General features: G+C 36.5%; 1 protein-coding gene across 1 annotated transcript; it reads right to left on the reverse strand.

Annotated features, from left to right (window-relative positions):
* Window positions 1–1573: 1573 nt before the first annotated feature.
* On the reverse strand, window positions 1574–14132 carry LOC144448244 (uncharacterized). The gene is made up of 5 exons (XM_078138414.1): window positions 13883–14132; window positions 8403–8674; window positions 7717–7911; window positions 4409–4581; window positions 1574–3287 (listed from the first exon to the last, which is right to left on the reverse strand). Exons 1-3 carry the CDS (start codon window positions 14046–14048, stop codon window positions 7729–7731), a joined length of 621 nt encoding a protein of 206 aa, XP_077994540.1. The 5' UTR covers window positions 14049–14132; the 3' UTR covers window positions 1574–3287; window positions 4409–4581; window positions 7717–7728.
* Window positions 14133–26215: the final 12083 nt, after the last annotated feature.

The raw sequence follows: 26215 nt of genomic DNA on the forward strand, positions 1-26215 counted from the left end.
TTAGTATATTAACTTGATTTAACATTTTAGAATCCAGGAGAATGGTTATAATATTCTTTGAGGTCACAATACAGATTGCCAGGTTACACTTTTTGTCTTCAGGATGCTTGATTTTGAATGTCAAAAATAATACTTTATATATTCATGTTCGTTTAGCATGCATACTTAATATTGACTAAATTTCAAATGGAAAACCTACACGAGAGTGTAGAGGACATTTTCAATTGTTTAAGTCTTTCCAGAAGAGTTTTAAATTTACTTGTCATCGTTATTGGACAGGTTTATTTTTGTATCTGTTATTGGTTGAAATATCAGAACCTTCCTTGAAATGTATAAATGATTTTAAGCAAGTTGACACGAGTGTTAAAGTACTCATACACCAATTCTCTCTAAACGCAGAATACAATCCGTCTTTCAGAATGACAAAATCGGGATTATTGTGGCCAGCGTTGTGGCTAGACTCGGTTACCCAGACTCTCACCGCTGGGGGCCCTTCTACGAACCACCCAGACGAGAGTTGGGAGTTTCACAGTACATTTCTTAATAGTCATAAAAAAAAAATGGGCTTACGGGGCCTATTGTTGTAATGTACATGTATCGCTCGCTTCCTGCGCGGCCGAGTTGAAATCTCGTTTCCCCAGGCTCTCGCTTGGGGAGGGCTCGTAGACGGAACCCCCAGCGGCGAGAATCTGGGTAACCGAGACTATATCATAGTGTCTCACGCGGTTGTAAACTTCAAAAAACACATTTTAGGTGCTGTAGTACCCACCGTTCTCACTCCGTTACGGGAATATCTTTGTTTGGATTTAGTAATCGATTGTTGTTAATTTACCCGAGGATATAGGTTACAGAACCCGGTGTAGATTTGCCGAACTGTTCTTCGGGTTTTGATGGGAAAGGTTCGATCTTTAAGCTGAATTTTAGATTTATAAGTAATGTTTCTACCTTGAAGTTGCCAAATAAAATATACCTTTTCTAACAACCAAATAGTGAATTTCTCGTCTTCAAATGTGTAGGATTGAGAGTGGAATTTGTGTTTTTATCACTTGAACCATAGTTAGACCCGTTGGTTGGGGTCTATGCTTGAACCATTCTCTTCACTTTTGAGTTATGATTTACCTCAATAAATGCAGGTTTAGAGAGATTAACAAGATATTTGGACAGCTTGGAAGCTTAACGTTAATTTTTCATTATAGTTTTAGCTTTATGTTATAGTGTTCGTCACAAAACATGAACACACGTTGCCACATAACATGACTCCACACATACATACACACACACACACACACACACACACACATACATACATACACACATCATACACACAGACATACATACATACATACATACATACATACATACATACATACATACATACATACATACATACATACATACATACATACATACATACATGCATGCATGCGTACGTACGTGCGTGCGTGCATGCATGCATGCATACATACATACATACATACATACATACATACATACATACATACATACATACATACGTACGTACGTACGTAGGTACGTACGTACGTACAACTACAGAATATACTTACAAAAACTGTTTCCGGTTCCAATCATTATTGTTTATTTATTTATTTCATTTGTCAAAATAGTGCATACTTTGAAATTGTCAACCTTGTCACAAGTCTTTGAATTGAACAAAAATTGACAATCAGCCTGGGTAGGAATACAAATCAAACTGACCAGCGCCCTCATGAGGTTTTACTGGACTGTTATCACAAACCCTACTTTCAGGCTGTATATGGTATCCGTCAAATAAAGTCAAGTGACAAGGGTGAAAATGTTGAAAGTGATGCTTCAGATAAAAATCGAACATTTTTCTTAATATCTCCTAAAGTTACATTGAGAAATAGTTGAAATACATTGAAATGACAAGATAGCTTAAAAAATAAATATCGTAACGTCAAATAAATAACATCTTAGGTGGTACAAATATGGCATGTGACGTCACAGACTAGACATAAGTTTTCCTTCTTTTAAGAGTTGTAATTCTGGACTCGATAACTTTCAGCAAATATTCGATGTCATACATCCGGGTCTTCGAGCAAGTCAAGGTGATCACGTGATACAAGAGCAAAACAATTGCTAAATTTATTACTCCCATTTTGTTCATTTAACTTTCCTATGGGCCAAAATGTTTCTCTTTGATCAAGTAATTGATACATATGAGTTACCCTCCCCCTCAAAAAAACAAACAAACAAACAAACAAACAACAACAACAACAACAACAACAAACAAATAAACAATGAAAAAAACTACATGAATTAGTCCTTATCCTCATATATATCAAGATACATTTTTGGTCACAGTCAGTCATCTTGTTGTTATCTATGGTACATAAAGTATTTTCTCGACTTTGAATGGGTTCTGATCAAAACAAATTTTAAATATGATTTGAAATTTAGACTACAAATCAAGCACACATCTTTCGTGTGCCACAATATCGGATGGTCGCAAATAGCACTGCGTCACTAGTATGTCACCTTCAGTAAATAACTCACTACTCACGAATCTTAACTGGTACATTCTGTAAGTTAATTCAATTGCAACTGTCATAGCAGAAACTTTGTTCCAAAAATTGATCTCAGCAAATCTAGTGGCACGACGAATAAACAGCGCCACCTACGATTATGAGATTTAATTTAACAGAAACAAAGTAAGTTTTGTTTGTATGGTTGAGGGCACTCTTAACATTTATGTCTCATCGTTGGTCCTCTCTCTTTAGCTGGCATTGTTCGAGTCCAGTTTATTAGAAAAATATACATAAAAAATAGGCAGGACGTTCATTCAAAAAGGTAAAAAGATTGAAGAAGTCTGCCCTCGTACTCTTAATGTTACATTTGACTGGATTATTATATGTGTATTCAAGTTTGTGTTCTATTATCTGGCCGGATAATACTGCAATGTCCTCGACACCATGTTCATAGAATTCCGGGAAGGCTGAGAGTTCAAATCACTAGCCGTTTGGTCATTTTCATTATTTATTGTTCAGTTTGACGACAGCGTATCTGCTTGGCGGGCTTCAAGCCATTCTCTTAAATGATCTGTTGTCATTTTCTGTGGTGTCTTCATTTGTTCGATCATAGTGGCGCCAATGAATGCCATCTTGCCGTCTTCAATGATGAATGAACGGTCAGGGTGTGCAAAGAAAGCTTTGTTGAAATCGTTGTTCATGGTGTCCACCACTACACGGATTTTAGTCTCGCTGTTCAGGTCTGATGTGAAAGTTCCGGCATCCTTGCTTATTAGTTCACTATGAAAGAACAGAGTAACAAGAGGATTAGCCTAGTTCAGTACCTATGAAATAGGACACGCATTTAGGGCATGCGCATTTAGGGCATGGGCAAACTTTTGCCATGTAAGCTAGTTGAGCGGGAAAAAATCGTCGTCTGCCTGGATAAAAATATTACAAACGCGTCTGTTACATTTATAAGAATAGGTGACTATTTTAATAATAATAATTAATATAGTAAATACTCAGGCTGCCCATAGGCACTTAACGAACAAACAAAAAATCAAATGAAAAAAAAAATTAAAAAACAATAGTTGATTATATCACAAAAATAGAAATTGCTCGCAAAGTTAAAATGGCGGGAAAAAACTTCTTAAAAAGCAGTGAAGACATGGGCAGTGAGCTTTGTATTGCACTACAGTGTGTATACTGTGTAGGGTGTTCAAAAATCGTCCTTGTGTTAACCGAGTTCGAATCTATGTGTCCTACTTATAGTGCATGCATTTGCCAAGGCAATATCACGTGATCACCGGCACGTACATTTAAAGCAGGTCACATATTGTTAATTGACCAAGCGGTGTAGTCTTACAATGCCAGTATTAGGGGTAGATTATCGCTCAAAAGTGAACAAATGTCGAATTTACATATTTAGTGCCAAGCTATTTCCCGCCAAATTTCTCGAACGATTTCTATGCCATCTTTTTAAATGATTTTTTTTTGAAAATCAAAGACGTTTATATAAACTATAGACCTATACTATCAAATTTTTGGCGGTAAATTTTCACTTCATAATCTTATTATTCTAAATCAAAAATCGGTTTCATCACACTTATATTCCCTCGTTTTTTAGATTTCTATGAAATGAAGGCCTTATATTATAGATTTCTGGCATTACAATTACCTACTATTTTACATTTGTGTGTGCATTATATTGCCTACAGTAATTTCCGTATCTTACATTACTGTTTTTGACTGAGAAGGCTTCGTAAAACAATTTAGAATCCGTCATGAGAAAACAAATTATTGCTCGTTACTTTTTGTGGGTAGAGCAACCAATAACAAAACTGTAGTCAGGGCGGGAATTTGAACTTAGACAATACATTACAGTCACGCACGCACGCGCATTGACGTATTCTTCTTACCTTGCACACTGAATTCTGTCTTCTATACTTTGGTGTTGCTTCATGAAACTGAAATGTCTACCCATCTTGAAACCATCTCTAGGATGTGCCTCTGTCAAATACACAAACAAGAAGTCTGCCTGGGACTTATATTGTGCGAAGAACTTCGACAAAGAACCGCCATCCACGATGGCCTGAAGAAAAAGAACACAAAAGAAATACATTGTTAGGATGTAATTTTGAATTGACACATTTAATTTTCAATATTTCAATTGGACAGCTCGTTACCCGGAGTGTTTTATTGTTATTTGTGATATACATGGTGTAAATACCAAGTAAATCAATGTCCTAGTCCTTCAATTACAATGTATAGCAGATGATCAAAAAGAAAGAAAAACAGAAAGCAAAGCCGTTAATATTATGATAATGTTTTGGAAATGGTGAAAATGTTTATAGGGCATTTTTAGATAAATACTACCCGATTGATTGACGTGTTATGGGCATGCATTTCAGAAACGAAATTCAAATATTTGTTTGGGGGCTGGAAGATAGTAGTCAAACTTGTTCAAACTGGATAGCCAAGATGGCCGCCAAACATCGTTCAGAAATTAATTTTGACGACAAACACAAAATGTCAATGTCCTTGGAATAGGAGAAATGGGTGAAACCCTAATTCCTTTTAACCGTGTTTGAGCTCCCTCCCTTAATAATACAACCACAAGCCAATATAGTGGTCTGAGATACAACATAAAATCCACACATAAAACTCCCCGGGTTCCAGAATGAACTCAGTTTCTTGAGTTCACCACCAGATTGACTGATGTTGTGATCACCTCTGTTTTGATCATGTGGTTCTGATTGAACTTTTTATCTCGTATAACGTGTGGTGACTCAGATTGACGTCGATAAAGTTTGTACAAACATGACTCTCTCACTGATAAGATACACGCGTCAACTCGTGACTTGATTTAACAATTAAACATTAGAGAAGCCAATGGCCTCTTAAACTTCAAACTAGAAACAATTCTCTCGTCGGATGTTTTCACTAAATTGTTAGAATGTGGCTATTACTCTCCTAAATTACACGAGCGATTGTCGCCGATGATTTAGTAATATCGGTTGCTTTCATTCTTCAAATGTAGCACATGAATAGATTGGATATTGTTGACCGCAGAGTTCGGATCATGTAAATTGTGTATTTTTAAAACAGAGATTGGCCGCGACGAACTCTAAAGTTACTTTTTTGGTATGTCATGTTCATGTCTGGAAAAAAACACTCTAAATTATTTTAGCATATGCAGCAGGTCTTAATGTTATAATGTTTTATCGCTTGGCTGTTTTCTGTTTTGACGAGCATTTACAAAAGCTGATACTTGTGTTACACAGTTGTAAAGTGAAAACCACTTTCCCTGTCCGCGAGTGAACTCCTAAATCTTGATACCTTGATGTGATGATCAAGGCATAACAGGATATACGCTGTTTTCTACACATACCTACAAAGTAACATCTATGTTTGTTTTCAACCACCAACGTGCAGTTTCCAACACATTGAATACTCTCTACGTCTTGAACCACATAATTGTTTTCGGAATTCACCATAATTCACTAGAATTAGTCTTGCTAATATCAACAGGATGCTCGGTACAGTTTATTCAATTATCTGTATGTTGTATCATACTGTGGATTGTTTTCATCAACAAACATATCATCCCATACACTTCTCAGTATACACACTTTATATTAAATTTCCGAAGGTATTTCCTTTCCAATTATCTTCATAATTTGTTTATAAATGAAAGAAAAAACAGGAAATGGCCAAGGCTGCTTCACAGTATGGCATGTGGTCAGTATCACCTCCCCTGATATCGAACCGACAAAGTTACAAAGAGCTAGGGGACTAACCGCAATAAGCGTGAAGATATTTGTACTGATCCTTGACACGGCTCTCTACAAACAGCTACGGTTCACTTTTGGGTTGGGTATACATATCAATTACTTGACCTCACAAACATGTTTAGACGATATCTAACCTTGACCGTAAACTCACACTTGATTAAAGAACTAACCTTGGCCGCTATAGCTACCCTAGTTTTAGAGTACGAGTTTGTTGAATCAACGAATATCAGTCGAATTACAGAGGATGCACACTTGGTGAGGAGACTAGAACTTTGGGATATATAGTAGGTACGAGTTTGATCTAAAATGACAATAACTTGCACCCAATGAGGTTGAATTTCAAACATTTTATTTTTACGATTCGTTCCTGCACAAAGGACCTTCGTCAGAAATATGTTAAAGAACTTCAGTACTGTTGGCAGGGCTGAACAAAAGTGTGCTCTAGTTATAGGACCGATCACCCTCAAGAAGTAGGTCGGGGTCACCTGAACTACAAACTGTGCTCCAATTTAGATTACAACAGGCCATTCCGGCTAGCTAAATGGTAAATTTTCCGTTTTCATAAATATGAACATTTCTTTCCTAAAATGGAGCTCTATAAACCGGTCACAACCGAATTCAAGTTTGGTTATTTTTCAAAATTAAATTGAAATAATTAAAGTATGGCATACTTATTATCTCGTCAAAGAGTTAGATTTTATATATGTCAACTTCCATTAGTATTAGTATTAGTATCTATTGGGTTTTCATATGAGCGTCATTGTGCGTTTTAGCCCACACTTACTTCGAAGAATTCGTAAAGCGCACATTCTACTGGTGGTGTCAGAAGATCAGTATGAACGGGGTCGAGAAGTTCAATCTGAGGTAACCTTAATATCATTTAGTCGACACTTGGCTATTCTGAATGAGTTGAATGAACTCCGTTCATCCCACTTAAAAGGGGCTGTTAGAATGGTTTACACACAATAAAAGCTGCCACTGTCTGAGCGAGCTGAGCCTCGGCTTTGTTCTTTCTAGCCTTAGTTTACCTACTGCAATGATTTGGGTACTCTAAAACCATGACTAGGTTTTATGTATATCTTTCAAACTCAGACAAAGAAATACCATTCAGTGTAGATAGGACTCAGTTTTTAGCCCAACTCTTCATCCTCCAAACCGTGATACATGCTCGCTCTCTTTCCCTCTCTCTCTCTCTCGCTCCCTCTCTCTCTCTCTCTCCCTCTCCCTCTCTCTCTCTCTCTCTCTCTCTCTCTCTCTCTCTCTCTCTCTCTCTCTCTCTCTCTCTCTCTCTCTCTCTCTCTCTCTCTCTCTCTCTCTCTCTCTCTCTCTCTCTCTCTCTCTCTCTCTCTCTCTCTCTCTCCCCCCTCCAATGTCTTGCTCTATATAGCCTGCCTTGGCAAATAATGAATTACTTAATATAATTATATACTTACCCTGAGCGGAGGTCAGCTAAGTGAAGAAGCAATAACCACTGTTGGTTTATCTGTATGTAAATACAGATCTGCCAGATGGACTTCTTCATTGTTCAGATCAACCAAATCGATATCTGGTACCTTGTCTCCTGTCCTTAAGTTTCCAGATTGCATCATAGATCTAAACTCATACATAAAATCAAGATGACGTCGAACCTGGCAAAAGAAAGTAACAAAAACAAAGAAGTAAATAAAAGTCAGAAGTTTAAATTAACTGGTAAACTTAAAAAGTAAAGTTGACAAGGCAAATTGTCTATAACAAATGTCTAAAAAAATTTAGCGGGCTTTGTCGTTGTTGCTATTTTTAGTGTACCCTGTTTTGCTATGAAACGTAGCTCGACAACTCGACTGAGATGCAAGGCATAAATTTGAATAAACGGAAGATATGAAAGCTGGCAAACGTTCATAATTGCCGCCATCTTCTTTGTCGACAATTTCTGCAATACCAGTACATTTCAATTTTTTCAATGGAAATGCGGTAATTATTAAGTGTCCAACGATAGCTATAGTATGGCGATACTGAGACTCAAACAAATTTCAATTATGACGTCAAAATGAATGACAGATGAATAAATGCTGCCCTATATTTTCAAGCTGTCGTGCTTTCCATTTCCCGCCATTTTTCACGAATGACGTCACGTACGTACCTCTGTATCGTTTTCGTATTTCTGCAGCAACATTTCAATGACGAACACACCAATTGGCGTCCCTTTGAGATCAGGGAAGTCTGGACACATTTCACGAAGGACTTGGTTTGCCGTGTCGGACCATATCATCATCATGCCAAGAGTAACCTTTGGGCTGGATGGATCGAGTTTATCATATTTACACTGAGTCTCTTCGGAAAACGTGAGTTCTCTGTGTCGTCTGGCGATGTCCACTACAAGATCCCTGTCTTGTAAAAATTGAAAAAGTTTACCTGTAGAATCAAAACAAACAACAACGTTATTTAATATTATTTATCTATTTATTTATTTATCTATTTATTTATTTATTTATTTATCGAAAATTGTTTTGCCAGTTTAATATGTGAATGAAATGTTACGAACGATATATTTTATGTTGCTTTTTCCCGCGTTAATTTTTACATTCTTCACATTTTCATTGTCTTTTTGGTCTCACTTAAGTGTATGTGTGGTAGTATAGGACATGTGTACGTGTGAGTCGAGTTAACAATTTTTCCAAAATTCATCGATATCGAACTACCTGTCTTAAAATAGAAAACTTTTAATACTCTTTATTATTAGAACTATGGGACAAACATGTATTTATAGAACCTACGTAAACATTACATGGTAGTGACGAATTTAGAAGACAGAAATGCACTGATGACGTTAGCTAATTTCTTATTCTATACACGAACGGAATTTATTGTGAAACCACTTTCAAAATATCCACGCCATGCGCCATGAGGTGAGTTCTCGACCTTTGACCTCATCATTGGAGGTATGTCATTGGATGTCAAAAGTTAGCTAGACATGCATGGACTGCATGATATGCAGATACCCGTATTAGATATATCCGGGATAAGGTAACACAGTTTCTATTTTTGAAGAAATTTCATGAAAGAAATAGCGAGGGTAGTGATCCGTGTTTAGGATAAGTTACTGTCACGCCCTGTCTGACTCTGAGCTATTTTAATCTATGGTTACTAATTATCACATTGCCACAACCATTTCAGGTTAGAACGTTTTCTCGATAACGTTTCTAAGATCTCGATATTTTGTGCTAAACTTCACTGTCAAAGTTTAGTTAGCACATGATCCAAATGGGTACAATAAATAAATAACAAACAAACAAACAAACAAATAAATAAATAAATAAATAAATAAATAAATAAATAAATAAATAAATAAATAAGAGATATACAAATAGCAGCAAAATGGCGATTCGCAGAGTAAAATATAAATTGATGGATCTCTAATTTAATTGCATGTTAAGTTTTATTTAAGAAGAAACGTGTGCATTTTAAAAACATATTATAAAATCATACGGAAATTCTGATTAAAAACTGCCTATATATCAAGCTTGTCATTGGATACACCAATTAACGAGTTCAAAGTCTTTACAGTTATGGAAGAAAAGTTAGGCTTTCACAAGCCTGGATATTAACGAACAAAGAAAGCGTGGTGTTACCACGGTGACTTTATTCTTTTTATATAATAATTTCTCATTTATGTCTGGTTCAATCTATTTCTTAAATTCGAGACTGTGATGCTAAGTAAACACAGCGATGGATATTTCTATCTATTACAATGCGACTTCGATAAAATACCGTCTACATACATAACATACCAGATTACGTGAAGCAGTCTGATACCATTCAAATATTCCCGACCAATTTTGATTTGACTAAAGTGTTGTATGAATTCTAGAGACTAATATATGCATGACAAATTTCAAAGGCATCAACCGACATAGACTCTTAACATATGCATGCATGCGTGTGTGTGTATGTATGTATGTATGTATGTATGTATGTATGTATGTATGTATGTATGTATGTATGTATGTATAGTATGTATGTATGTATGCGTGTGTGTGTGTGTATGTATGTATGTATGTATGTATGTATGTATGTATGTATGTATGTATGTATGTATGTATGTATGTATGTATGTATGTACGTATCTCTCTCGCTCTCTTTCTCTCTCTATTTTGATATTTTGTAGGTGAAAGTTTTCTGCAGAACTGTCTTTAAACCTATTTGAAGACAAACATTTATTATTCATAGCCACCACCCTATCCCCAGGTACCATACAAAAGGATACCTCACCTCACCCACACATTGTTATTCTACAGACGTACATTTCTAATCTAGTAGTCAATCTGTCTGGAGTATTATAGTACTACTAATACTATATCGTGGTGAAAACATTCACTGTTACAGTTTTCTAGGTTGGAGGTCACACGTTTTGTTCAACGTCAGTCGATGTATTGTCAGGAGATCACAATTCTCTACATTCATTACTCACAATCACCGTCGGCGAATTGGTCTACATATCGTGCATACGTACCCGGGGGGGGGGGGGTGTTACATCGTCGGAGTTACTACGTGGAAGGTAAGTCTTGAAAAGGAGGGTTGATAAATCGCTTACAGACTACAGAAACACTCAACTCGAATTGGAGAATGAATGTTTTCTCAGTAGACAGAGCTACAGTGCAGTGTATGTAGCAGTTTCCTTTCAAAGAATCTTGCGTCAGCCCTAAGTATCTTAGATTATATGTAGGGCAAAGTACCCCGCCTGCGAAGAAGCGAGCTTCTGACGCACATCAGCTTTTGTCACCATCCGCGTGTTTGGTTTACACGAATTGCATAGTTGCTCTCAGTTTGCCTAGTCAATTCTTGCCTTGACAAAAAAGGCAGAATCTAGCACACTACATTGATGCGTATCTTATTTCGGCCAAATGACGTCCCGTATATGGCAAACACGAGATCAGATTTCGGACCAATCAGCATTCCATAAAGTTCGGAAAAAGTCCCGCCCCATTTCACGTCATGATACCTCTACGAGTTGATTGGTCTATTGATTATGACGACATCGTTGTAGCTATCAATCAGAAGATTGAAAGCCTGACACATCGCGTGGAGTTCTACCGTTTTCAAGTAACTATGTAACGTGCACACACTGTCATAGGTGATGTATGTCACGATATCCATTTAAGACCGAAAAAGACGAGTAACTCAGTAAATAAACACCAAAATGTAGTCCGTATGTATATATGACGCGGTATCGCCTGACTTTCACCACTATTTCCAATTTACGGAACTTTTTTTATGGACGTGTTGACTCATAATGACTTGCAATAAATGACTGCATGCCATTTCGTCATCGCTAGGTGTGTAATTTTTTTCAAAAGCGAATACCTGTCCAGTTATGAAAGCGCTTTTTTTTTCAATCTAAGCTAACAATGACTCACTGATTCAGTCATATCAAAGGAGTGGCCTCTAATTTGCTCGTAAAAATAAATCACCTATTTTACCATCGCGTGAAAATGCAGCCAGTCTACAATATTCTGAAACAACCCTGTATGTGATTGGGTGTCATTGTTCCAGTCGTACGATTATGACCTCAGATGCAGACCAATTCGGAAATCGTAGATTTTCTATAGTGCAACTTATAAGCGGTTAAATCTAAAATACACGTATGTCAGTTTTACTCGACAATCCATACAATCCGCTGCTGGTAATTCAAATAAGTTTATAGGATTACCAAGGTAAACGATAATTTACAAAATATCTGACAAAAATTGTATATTTTCACACCAAAATGGGGAAATAACAAGTCTCTACAATGGGAAGATATTTATATGTTCGTGAATAAAGATTCAAATAGCCCCCCCCCCCCCACACACACACACACAAGCCAGCTCTCTGCGGGAGTCCTTCCAAACGTGTTCATAATCATAAGCCAACAGGAAATATACAACGTGTCTGTCGATGTCGAACACGTGATCGTATACGAAGACTGATTCAATCGCACGTGATTTGTTGTAAATTTTAAAGCAATACGGCCTCACATCTTATTTGCTATTTCCTGCTGGGAAAATTGCCAAAATTCATATTTTTATATTCGAGAATGTTCCCTTTTGCAATCAGGTTCTTAATGACATCAGTTATATGTTGCCGCGACGTGAAACTGGAATAAAAGTTGGACATGGAACAACTACAAGAATATATGCAAATCCACAACTTTAAATTTAGAAATCTGTTCTAGCAACATGAAAGTTGACGACACTTCATATCCCGCCAAAAAAAATCGAAACCAATCAGATCTACCAGACGATGAATGATCGATTTCAACCGGTAAATATAGCAACAGATGAACAGTCATCTGGGCGCACAAAGACTCGTTTATCGGTGGACCCGCTTAGCATTCAACATGTGTAAGGGTGAATATTTTGTCAAAATGCTTACAATCACTGACGTCAATTCGCTTTTAAAGTCAGTAGGAGCGTTTAGCGGAACTTTTTTTTACAAAGCCACGACACTATATTCAATGTCATTGTAAACACAAACACACTGTTACTATCATATCAAAGTAACATAAATGACAATATTTGTGTGGTAACTAAGGCTTACACTGAGATCTGACAGTTTGGTATATAGAAGTATGTCTGCTGTAACTCCAGCCTTTGTTACGATACACGTCTAGCCAGTATCACGTTCACAGAATAATAATTTGGTATGTCTGGCAGTTTGCGTGTCCAATTTTAACCATTCTTTTCGCAACCTGACGCTGTGGCACGAGGAAATATTGCTAAAGTTATTTTTTTTCAAAAATAGCATTCACTACGAAAGTATGACAATTTTTTCCTAAATAAATGACGTAAGCTTAGAAATAGCAAAAGAGACCAGTCACCTACTCTAATATATTTAACATGGAGAAGAAAGTCTGTCAAAGTTCATCCACTTTTAGTCGACGGGTAGTACTTTCTTTTTAGCGGCAAAATTTGGAATTCGGCATCAGAAAAATGCAATAAACCAAGGGAAGGATTTTGATAATTTTTTCTATCAGCAATTTACAAAAAAAAAAACGAGCTGAAATAAAAAATACGAACGGCATCATCCACGACGATCACTAAGTTTGTCTTTGTGGACAACATTTCACACAAACAGGCGGGAGAAATATTGAAACTTACGGATACACACATGTCTACACGTGCAGACTCATAAGCCTAGCCAGAGAGCAGACGACAAACAATACTACATGTACAGAACGCAAAAAATGCTCCGACGTGACCAGACGCGACGGTGTCTGTAATACACCCTTACAGTTTTTTCACGAATGTGCGACAGTCAAATTTGAAATTGAAAGAGAAAAAGTAAACGAATTTTCTGTACATGTGGGAAAGTTACGATAAAATAGCAACTTTACTGTAAACCAAAACAGAAAGTATCACTGTAACATTTGCTCCGAAATCAGAGTTACTCAAAATTAATTTTTTTACATTTAATAGTAAAAAAAAAAGAAGTCCTTGATCGATTGCGAGTAACATGTGACACACAAGAATTCTTCTTGTCCCTACAAAAGTTCGTAATATGTTCGGAATGGTAGTCTCAAAATTCTATTTAAAAAAAAAAAAGTGACGAAACATTGCTAAAATTTTACACAAAAAATCCTACCGTTCATCATGTTAGCCATCATCGACATAGCTGGCATTGGCATGCCGTCAAGCGGTGGCATTTTCCCGTTCCCGCTGTTCATCGGTCTCGGTAGGCCCATCATTGGTCCTAGGCCATGGCCAGCAGCCGTCCCGCCGTGCGGGTTTGGTATAAGTTTGATGGACATCGATTTTAGAAATTTCTTCCCTTCGTCGTAGTCGTGTGATTCGATTTAAGCTAGAGTCGCTCTACCGGCTTTCCACTCAGCTGGTTGCTTTTATAACCCTATGATGACGACATATAATTGACCTATAGCCTCATGCGCCAGGTAAAGTAGGGCAACCAACCTAGTTAAGGTGTACGTAGTTCGCCGACTGACCTCGTTTCTGTACTAGCCAATCAGAGATCGAGTTGGTCAGACCACCTAAGACATTCAGAAAATATCCAATCTGCAAGCTTTCTATTCGTGGTACTGATAGAGTAATTTTTTATAACATACAGAGACTACTATGTAAGTTATGAAAAAAAAATTGGTCCTGGACAATGTTTTTCACTTTAATACAGATTTTTCACCCTTTTATAATTATTTTCCGACTGGGAGGAGGTGGGTTGGGTCGCCTTATACTTTCACAAAAAATCGACTTGTCAAACGTACATAGGATGTGTGATTCACACTCACAAAGCAATACACGGAAATCGCGCACAATATTCAACAACAAGTCATAACCAAAAAAACAAGAACATGTATAGATCATGGGAAGATTGGTGATTAATATATCACCTTGACCGGGTGTGAGGGGACAGGGTTTTAAGCCCCTCCGTAGAGTTTATGACTCCTTCAGGCAACTACTTCTAATAATTGTTGAAAAGTACGCGTGTACCAGTATAAAAATGACATATTAGGTTACGGAATGAATTGAAACCGGATGTTTATCATACAAATTTGTTTACGTGTAAAAATTGTATTATTTTTTCATGGTCTCACGTCATTGCAGCACGTCAGGGTACCGTATGGTAAGATAGGAATATATGTATGTACCCTGACACTCAAATACGTCACGATTTAACAGAGTTCCGGTAGAATACACGCGCGCATATATATATATATATATATATATATATATATATATATATATATATATATATATATATATATATATATATATATATATATATATATATATATATATATATATATATATTTCCCCGGCTTTATAGTAGAGTTACACAATAGTGTATTTATGTAAGCCGACTGTGCTATGAACGTGTGAGAGAATTCATACGGCTGGTTGATATTATGAAGACGAGGCGATTTCTTGGCCACCTTCATATCCAGTTTGTATTGTCCACTGATAAAACATGAAATTCTATTTAACAGCGATTATGGTTAATGGTTGTTTGATGTTGTATTGGTAACATTGGCACATGTGCATGTATTTTGCTGCTTCCTTTGGTTTTTTTCACTAGATTCTCACCCAATGTCACGACCAAAATCATTTGAAGTAAATGAGTAAGTTCCTGGTCTTTTCCAGGCATCATGAAGATATTCCTTTGTTAGTCGTGTAAAAAAAACGTTTGCGTATGAACTCTGTCTGTCTGTCTGTCTGTCTGTCTGTCTGTCTGTCTGTCTGTCTGTCTGTCTGACTGTCTGTCTGTCTGTCTGTCTGTCTACCTCTCTCTCTCTCTCTCTCTCTCTCTCTCTCTCTCTCTCTCTCTCTCTCTCTCTCTCTCTCTCTCTCTCTCTCTCTCTCTCTCTCTCTCTCTCTCTCTCTCTCTCGTAAACAATGGGTAACCTATCTTCTAATCAAGTACAGACAAATACCTGGCTTATTAAACCTGTCCAGTAAGTTGTCAAGTTCAAAGTAAACTATACCCTAGCTGTACATAATCTGTATTTCAAAACTTGATATTGCCTGAAATGTTGCCAGGTCATTCGATTACGTTTTGCAATAATCTTCCAAATTACACTATACGGGTTCATCTGGCATACATTTATATACAGCCTATATCGTCAAATTAATATGAATGATCAAAATATGTTATCAAAAACACTATATATGAATGAAGGCGGATTACAAAACGTGGATTGACCATTTCGCCGAAGTTGTCATCGTGAACGCTAGAACTGATGCGAGACATGGCACACACGTGTATACTTGTGCAACGGGTATGTGTTTCAAGTTCAATCCACGCAGTCAATGGCTGATCACGGGACTGATCGTGATCCAACGCACTGGTGACATATAACGCAAATATACGTGGAAACTGTAGACGCAGACGGCATTGTGTGTCGGACAATGGGTACCAGGTACTGCACGTACGAGGCATTGTAAAACATGGATTTTTCTAAAGCAAGCCAGGGACACTAATTTGGTCATGACGCACAGTATAGACATACTTTTACCTTAGTAGTAAACATCTCTCGGAAACATTTAAAGACCAATAACATCCTTCTTAAGATCGCGTTTGTTTAGAGAGTGACAGTCTAAGAATATATGAAAAAAACAAACATGTTTTTGGAATTTTCATCTATGTAATCACTCACAAATAAACAATAAAGTAGGACGGGTTCACCAAAAGTCAAGGTCGACGTCGGGTTGATAGAATCAAAATCAAACTTACTTGCTGTTAATAGCGCCTGCGCATGCGTTGCGCGTACGGTCAATGTGGATGACAAACTTTGTGTGATCGATCAGATACGAACACTAAGGAATAAGGAATCATCATTACTAAACCACAACAAATAGAAAAATATTCGTATGCATATTTTGATGTTGTGAAACAGTAATGTTTAAGCTGTTTTGTGATGTGCTTTTGACGATTTTTCGTCCGTAGTAAAGTTTTTTAATAAATATGTTACACTTGGAATTTGAAATGTTTAACCCTTGCATAAGTTGATGACAAGATCATATCAGAGCAACATTTGAGTTACGAATCACATATAAATTTATGTTTCACATCTCGGTTACTCGTTACTCACCCTTCCCCTTACTTTATGTATCGTTGTTACTGATTCCTCTATACTGTCTATTTCGTTTCCTAATTTTCAACCATCTTGGCTCTAAGCACACCCCTACGACACTCAAAGATTTAGCAAATTATTGTAATATGCCTCCTCGTATTCTTTAAACAAATAAGAAGTTCGGAGTGAAACCTGAATAACAGGAAGACGGCACACCCTGATATTAGGTTCACTCTGAATTTGAAATTACACAGACTGTTCAACGAGTCTACACTGAGTACAATTATTGCATAACATGTTTATGATATCCTTATTTCGAAGGAATTTGGCAGGATGTATCAAAAACGTGCATGTTAACGACAGCCTCAGATCGATTAACGATCTTGAAAAAATATCGTTATCAATTTCACACACATTCCACGTGAGAACATTGCCCTGGCCACTTCTGCTTCTTCTCAGAGCACAGTTGATTTGTCAGTGACAACCCTATATTTGAACATCTTTGAAGGATCTCACGGATATTCGAGCTTGCCAATGCCGTCGAAATAGTTACGAGTTTACGCATGCGCATAGTTCAAGGAAAGTGTCGTTCACAGTTACGTTTGCAATAGTGAACGGAAAGTACCAAATTTTTGTTTTATAGGGCGACAGGCAACTTGGTTTATTTCCGAGAGTGAATGTTCCTAACTCCATTTGTACAAATGCGCGAACCATTAATTCTAATCGTTGTAGGCCTAAATTGGATACTTCCCACACAGTTGGGTTCCCCAGTCAGTCTACACTGAGGTTATGCAGAGGTCATTCAAACCTTGGCTGGCACATACGATCTCGTCCTTTTCCTACGATCTAGCTATAAGAAGAGGCGCTATAAAACTGTAAATAACAACTACAAATGTAAACGACAAATACAGGTAATAAATGTAAATAAACGAAATCTAATTGATTTCTACAGTAGAGTTTTATAAATACAGTCTGGCACTCAGTGTGAATAATTCAATATATATATATACTTTGACTCTTAAAGTTATCTTTAGTTGTCATACTTGTTTAGAATGTGTTCCCATAAACATTTACACTGAAAACTTAAAGAGTTAGCCCCGTTGTACGTCACAAAGAGATTTGAACTTTTTGCGGGCAACGGTAAAGCAAGTGACCCTCGTCAAGGTTGAAAAATTGCAAGTATTATGGATAGTGACAATGGACGTGCCGTGGTAAGAGAATAAGAATTAAAACTATCTATAAAGAAAAGGAACCCCATTGCAGAGAGACTGCTTTGTAACATCTTCAATGTCGTAGAAAGAATACATTTTAATATATTATATTATATCTATAAGTTTCGTCTTACTGTCACCTCATCCCTGTCTATAATGTACTTGAGTCCGACTCCCCCCCCCATCCCCAGCAGTGCTGCATGTAGTTCCTTAGATGCATGGATTTCACCTAGTTAAGCTTCCTTGGTAGCTGCAACGATACTCCATACAAATTCTTGCAAGCCAGAGTTATTATTTCTGTGGGAGGCTCGTTAAGAACATTGCCGTAAAACAGGCCGTGGTTTGCGACGATGCTCCACACACTTCCATTATCAAACAATGATCTAACAGATGTCAACTCATTCAATTGAACTTATAAATTTGTTTTTGTGTTCCATTGTTTTATAAAATTTAGTGAATCAGTTTGTGCCCTAAACCGGAAATATTGGATTTCTTTGTCCTCGGATGGAAATTGAGAGTGTAAAATTACTAATTCATTTGTCACTAAATTCCATGAAAGTAATTTAAAGACAGTGATGATACGGGTTGATAAATTAGGTTCTTATAAGGATGTCATCAGAGAACTGCCGATTCAGCAAACAGAATCACGTGGTTCGTTATTACTCACGATTCAGCGACTTGAGAAATTTACATAGAATGGAAAGATTGTCTGGTGACGTCAATCCGTAACCTTTGACCCAAGTCTCGATAATTTGACAAATCTTGACAGGTTACAAAAGACCTAGACCCCCAATCTTAATATAAAAGAGTAATTCAACCAAATACTATAAGTAACAGCTGATCTGAACACAATCAGACTGCACCATATACACAACAATGCATTGTAAAGTTGACCTGCTTACAACGAGTAACCCTGTGACCCATGGCTGACTCTCAAATCTATATATTGTCAGCTTACAGGCCTCAGGTGTCTTTTTGGGTCAATGAATTACGTGCGTTGTCGGTGTCTTTTATTTGCATTGATCTCTCCCTGAAACTGTTTAGTTGTCTCTTATATCTCCCTGTCCCTCTTATACTATCTCCCCATGGTCTATTTCTCCCTGCTTTCTCTCTCTCTCTCTCTCTCTCTCTCTCTCTCTCTCTCTCTCTCTCTCTCTCTCTCTCTCTCTCTCTCTCTCTCTTCCTATCTGTCACGACTTAGCTATACCATGTGACTACAAAATATACAACCGATGATTTGAATGTAAAATGTTAACTTCAAGGAGGCATAACTTCAAAAGACCACCATGCTTGTGAATTCCTAGGGACAAATACTTTTCGGCTGAGCTTTGTTTAATGGACCTCGGGCAGTTGTTTGAAATAAGTGAAACGATATATAACATTCCTACATTTATTAATCTATATTTATCATCACTGTTTTATGAAACACTTCCAGTTGGTTAGATGATTGACAGCTCAAGTCGTCAACGATTTTGCCATTTCTTGTTTGTTGTTATCAGAATTCTAGATATTTTAAGATTTTACGTGAACTTTGTTTTCTCATCTGTTATGTTATTGTGTTTAATTAAGTTATGTATAAATATAATGATAATCATTACAAAGTATACATATATATATATATATATATATATATATATATATACATGTATATATATATATATATATATATATATATATATATATATATATATGTGTGTGTGTGTGTGTGTGTGTGTGTGTGTTTGTGTGTGTAATTTATTTCGCTTGAACACATTAACGCACATGCGTGTACCCCCCCCCCCCCTTTTCGGGAAAGGAAACTGCTTTCATGCTGAGTTAATACACGGGGAGTTCTCAAAACGATAACTGTACATAGTAATCTGATCAGATCATTGATAACTGTACATAGTAATCTGTCCAGATCATTTGAACATATTAGCCATCACTTGCTATTCTTAGACCCCACAGTTTGTCTTCAGGCATAACACAAAAATGATTCAGTAACATAATCTAGTATACATTCACTAAAATGTCGAGGAAACTCCTAAATGCCACTCGACTTAATAACGTCAGTGCTAGAGGTCGACATCAGAGCCACGTCTTAACCTTACACTAGCTAGAATACTGAGTTAATTGATTGAAGTTCTTTAAAGTATTTTCACTAATTGACAAGTAAATGGCTTGTGAGATTTAAAGTTATCACAGCCAGCCTAACAAAGCTAGTGTGCATGCAAGCCTATCACCCTTTATATGTACGTGGACCTCTGCACGTTTGAGAACTAGATCTAGAGCATAGAGTCTAAAAGAGTTATGAACCTCTGCACGTTTGAGGACCAGATCTAGAGCATGGAGTCTAAACGAGTTCAAGGTTAGGGTAAAAAAATAGGGGTCATAAATAAGTGCCTAGGGGGTCCTAAATTAATGTACATCAACACTCTTTTTCTCAAAAGTTAGTATATTGTTAAAGAGAATGAATGTTGAAGTAAAATGAGGGAAGCATTACATAGAAACCATTTAAAACTTGAGCCAAAGTGCATTTTCATTTACAGCCCAATGTTTGGATCTCATAGACTTGGATTACTAATAACAACAGTGGACCCATAGGCGCTTAATAGGACAATTCTTATACTCAGGACCAACTAAGTTTTGTGGTTCTACCAGAAATTATTTTTCACACCTAACGTTTAATCCTATTCATTTGCCTTTGGTTCGAAACAGCCCAGTATCATAGTTCACATTCAATTAATTTGCAGCTTAAATTTAAGATAAGCCTGCAATAATCTTCTTTTGTCAACGAATACGTGCAGATATACACTCTTGCCTTGTAAATCTTGTCATTTTCTAGGTTGACAATATCACTATCTATAAGGTGACGTGATCATGTGAAGTAATTGATCGGACACGTGAGCTTAGTTAGAGGTTTGCAATGTTATCAGAGAACATACTATAACATTTATTAATTCAAATGAAGAGTATCAGTAGGGATGGTAAATCTATCCTTACTATCAAGTGATTGATGGTTTTATCAATATTATCTACATGACACTGGGTCAATTGAGAAGGTCCTGCCCACCCCAAATCACCTGTCTTTGCCATTGCCTTACTACACACAAACACATTACCCCACGCTAAAAGTACAAGTTACCACAAGTTAATATTTCAGATCCACTTACCCTAAGCGAGTTATCAACAATTTGCTATACAAATTCTGATTCCCATCATATGTGTATAAAATCACACTGAGAACTTGATGGGTCAGAAACTGTCTTAACATATTATAGAATTCCTGCTACCTAAGTTTTAATGAAAACACATTACAAAAAAAAACCTTTTTCAAAAACAAAAAAGATCAAGGATGACTTGAGTTGTACTAGAAAATTACATATCCAACATTCCTTCTTACATGTAAGTTGGTTCATCTTTCTCTTTCCAGCAACCCCTTTTTAAAGTAATGAAGCCCACTCCTTGTGTTCTATTATCTGTACTCGTGTGGTTTCTTCACTAGATGGGTGGAAAATTAATCGTGTGTCAAAAACAGCGTGATTATTTCAAACAATCAGTCCATACTGTACTTGTTGGGTAGGCACGTGCGAAAGGTTATCACATTACACACCTCACAATTGTTGCATTATCACATCACATACGGTGGTTTAATAAATCTTTGTCTTCCACTTTACGTTGTACATCCTTTAGCAATGTTGGAGTGTCAAAATTACATTTTCGCTAAGCTTTTAACCACTATAGTGCTAATAAATAGATAGTGGCTGTGATTTTAACATCATTTTATGAGTGCTGGACAATTAAAATCGGCTTATAATGTATCTGAAAGTGTTCTCCTTATCATATTCAGAAATCCTGGATATATATAATACTTGGCCGCAGCAAACATTGCCATGTAATTTCTATTGCTGTTGAAAGTATTTCCAGTTATCGGTTTAATCCCAGATCACTTCTTTGATCACGATATTGGTCTTTATATGTTAAACGTGGCGCTAGCAGACTTGAGCATCATGTGTTTAGTATATATATATTTTTGTTCATTAATTGCATCTTGGTTTTTATTTGTTTTGAATCTGGCCATGTATATCTGTAAGAGAATTTACGTAAATTTGACATTGTGAGAACACGTTTTGAACCCTTCACAGCTTGTTGTAAGAAAATTTGTGTCAATTTGACATTGGGAGCAGACGTTTTGAACCCTTCACAGCTTGTTGTAAGAGAATTTGTACAATGTGTCAATTTGACATTGTAGGCAGACGTTTTGAAACCGTCAGAGCTTGTTGTAAGAGAATTTGTGTCAATTTGACATTGTGGGCAGACGTTTTGAAACCGTCAGAGCTTGCTATAACCAGACACTGTCTATGTTGTAACCGTCCATCACTAATGTCATTGGTACGATTGTTTAATGCAAAGTGGAAAACTGTCTACGACTCTCCCTGTTCTATATGCTTAGCTCAAAACTTTCATGATGTCGACCCCCCTCCCCGTTTATTTTGTAAAGCCCCCAGGCCTATAATATCATGGAGCATATTACTCGAGGATCTATGTTAAATGTAATAATGTAGGTCGTTTGGTAGTAATTTTAAGAAACGATTTACCTGTTTCTAGATAGAATTTGCAATTTGTTTGTGTGATAATGAGGTATGGTGTAACTTTTATTTATGATTGGATTAAAAGTTGTACAGACATCAGTTTCAAGAATCTTTTAACTTGGTGGTGAAGTAAATCGCAGTGGAAGCCCCAGATATTAGTTGGTTATCGTTTAGAAGTAGGTTACTCGTACAAAGGCATGGAAAGACCACTGCTTTGTTGTTTTCAAAAAAATATGAATAATCGATCCACTCACAGCAAACATGATATACGTGTACTCTATTGAGAAATTGTACGTGCAGTTGTTATCTGTACACCATTCAATAGACTGTTATCATCAAATCACAATTGCAACAGACTTTAAAACATGCCGTCATCGTGTGGTTCACACGAGTTTACCACATGTATCATCACGAAACCAACAATAGGAGCCAAGTGTTGACGTCAGTGAACGTGCTATCACGCACACATATTGAAATCTATAATCGATTTGTCGAAATTGGGTAAATCATACATGATACTCATAACTCACATTTTCCTATATTTGAAGGCCATAAGCAGTTTATATGTTTTAAGGAGGGTGGGGGTGGGGTGGGGTGGGGGGATAAGATGTTGCTGGATTGTAACACGGGAAATCCTAGATATTCACAAATGCTTGCAAAGTTTTCTTTTCACAGATCGAAACATATTTAACTGCCACTTGCTTATAACTAGGTACATAACATATAAACGTCCAAGATTGTCACACAAATAACAAAAAATGTTTATCAGCTTGATAGATCAAATTAATGACATAGGGTACAGCGCCCAAGTAGTTTAAGTTTTTAGCACTGAGCTTTCGATCTGTCTTGGTCGACGATCCTCATCGGAATGACGAATTCATCTGACCAGCTGTAACTCTAGAATTTGTCATTCTGATGAGGATCGTCGACCAAGGCAGATCGAAAGTTTAATGCTAAGAACGCTGAACTGCTTGTACTTTATAGCCTATATAAATCAACACATGATAAATATGATGACACCACTTTAATTAGTAAAGTTTCCTACAATGTCGATGAAAATCCTATCTTATGTACCTCATCTGTGTTTACAATACCAGGCGATAAGTGTAATGCCATAGGAGACATACATTCACATTACATGAGAACACTGGAATAGTTTATCATTGTTTTGTATGTGAACACCAACTGGGTCAAACGAGTTGTTGAACAACAAAATTAAATCTGACTAATTTAAGACTACGAATTGTGCATCCATTTAGATCATTAGCAATGTTCTCCACCACCTGAAGACAATTATGGAGGTGATGACTGAGCAAGCATTTTTACAAGTATGTAGATATCAGTTTAATATTAAGTTAAAAATATTGTAACCTATGTGGGTGATTCTGTTTACTTTACGAGAATGAAATACAATTACATGGGTTTACACTGTCTTTTGGAGCTTCTTCGGCGCATCTATGACTAAGGTGGACACAAATATGCTTAGGAGTCTCGAAAAAACATTACCAGGGACAAAAGAAAAGGCATAACATATACAAATGAAGCACCAACTGACCCCAGGTATGCAAATGAGGCACATATTTACCACCTTCCAAGACTCCATTGAATGTCATCTGCTATAAAAAACAAAAAACAAGACTTATCTTTCTTTTTAAAAAAGTACTGCTCCGCACAAATGCTAAACAACACTTTACTGGATAATACGTGCATTATACTTAACTCGAAATCCTTGCCTAATGAAACCTGTTCTTGATCCTTTTGAAATAATCTTGTTTACAAGAAAATCGACACTTTTATTTTCTCATAGAGTGAACACAGTTTTGGCGGCCATATTGGATTCTAAAATCACTAAATTTTGACGTCATTTTGACCTGTATTTAAAGGAGAGGTATGGTGACCCCTGATTTTTAAAATTGATTTTAACTGAAAATAGGTTGGAGCTTGAACAAAGTAACAGTAGAAATTTAAAGAGTTTATTTCTTGTGTGCATTCTACATGTAAGTTATTATATAAGTATAACGTATGTATTCCATAAGAAATAAAAGTTTGACGTTCAAGCTATAGCTACCTCGGCTACAATTTCAATACAGGTGAAATGGTACACTAATAATTGATCAATGCAAGGTCGTGAACTTTTAATCGTATCAAGAGCCACTTGACATTTAAACTGTGTATGATTTAAGAGTCTAATGACGTCAGTGGTGCATTGTACTTACAGTGTCCTATGGCAACTTAATTTACTGCTAGATCAGTATTGTTTGTCTGTTGAAACCATTGTACTTTAAACAGAAATTCACCAATGCATCAATGCCAGACTGATGTGTAGGGAAAGAAGTGAAAAGAAGTAAGAAGAGTATTTATATGTAAAATGTCATTGAATATGTAGACTGTAGTTATTATACGAAATAAAACTGATTTGTATTCATTATGCAAATGCTAAAAATATTCCAATATGCAAATGGGTGAAATTTGTATATTGAATAATAAGTTTTTTTCATTATGCAAATTCGTGAAAATTGCTAATGCACTTTGAAGATTATAGTTCCTTACATAAATTTGCACATGGAATAAAATATTTGTACCTTTTGCACATTTCAGATATGTACATATGCAATATGAAGATGTTTATATCTTTCTTGCTGAAATTTATATCATTTGGGTCTTAAGTAAATTTCAGAAATTTGCTTATGCAATGTCAATATATTTTTGTCGCATACAAATTCATGAAGTATGAAGATTGTAGTTGCAAACGCAAATTTCTGAAACCTGTTTGCGAAATATGCTGATTTTTATTTCTTATCCAAATTTCAAATTTCTGAAATGACTCTCAAAAATGACGAACAGAATATGGCTCGAGTGTATAAAACAACTTTGTGTATGATTTTACTCAAATTAATCTAGGTAGTTGTGTCATGTCATAGCTCAATTGAGTCCTGTTTTCACAAAAATTTGAAGTGTGGAAGTAACCAAGAGAGCTTTTGCCTAATTTTGACATTATTACCTTTAGTTCTAAAATCAACGACATGCAAATGGCGCCATTTGGGACAATAGGGGAGAAAACCAAATTTGCTTCTTATGTCACGAGCAAGTGACAGCATTTTCCCCGTAACCCAATTACGTGACAGAGAAACACACAAACTTGCAGAGCTTTTTCAATTATATAGGTTCTTTTAGAGTTTTAACGCAAAGTTGCCCTTTGATCGGTGACGTCATTTCTGTACCATGCCTTGAATTGCGGTGTGTGTGTAGTTTTCAAAATCCTGCAGTCAGCTGTTCAGACCAGCTGTTTTATCGACCGAGAAATAAAGATGTTGTTACAGCTGATATTTGAACTACCAAAATTGTTACATCTAAGACAACGTGTTAGCCAAAGGTCACATTAATTGCAGACACTGACGACACGTGGCACTTCTGACATGTCATAGCTACTGCTCGACTACATGGTCGATATTGTGTAGATTATTTTATATTCCTGACCGTATGACTCCTAAAGAAGTGCAAAATCACTTTCCAGTATTATTTCTAAAACATCCGTGTCGCTTCGGTTCTATTTCATTTTTTAAAGTGCATCCCTCTAATTATGCTTTAAAAGGTTTATTAAAATAAAAAA

Source organism: Glandiceps talaboti, chromosome 17 (assembly GCF_964340395.1).
Source record: "Glandiceps talaboti chromosome 17, keGlaTala1.1, whole genome shotgun sequence".
NCBI lineage: Eukaryota > Metazoa > Hemichordata > Enteropneusta > Spengelidae > Glandiceps > Glandiceps talaboti.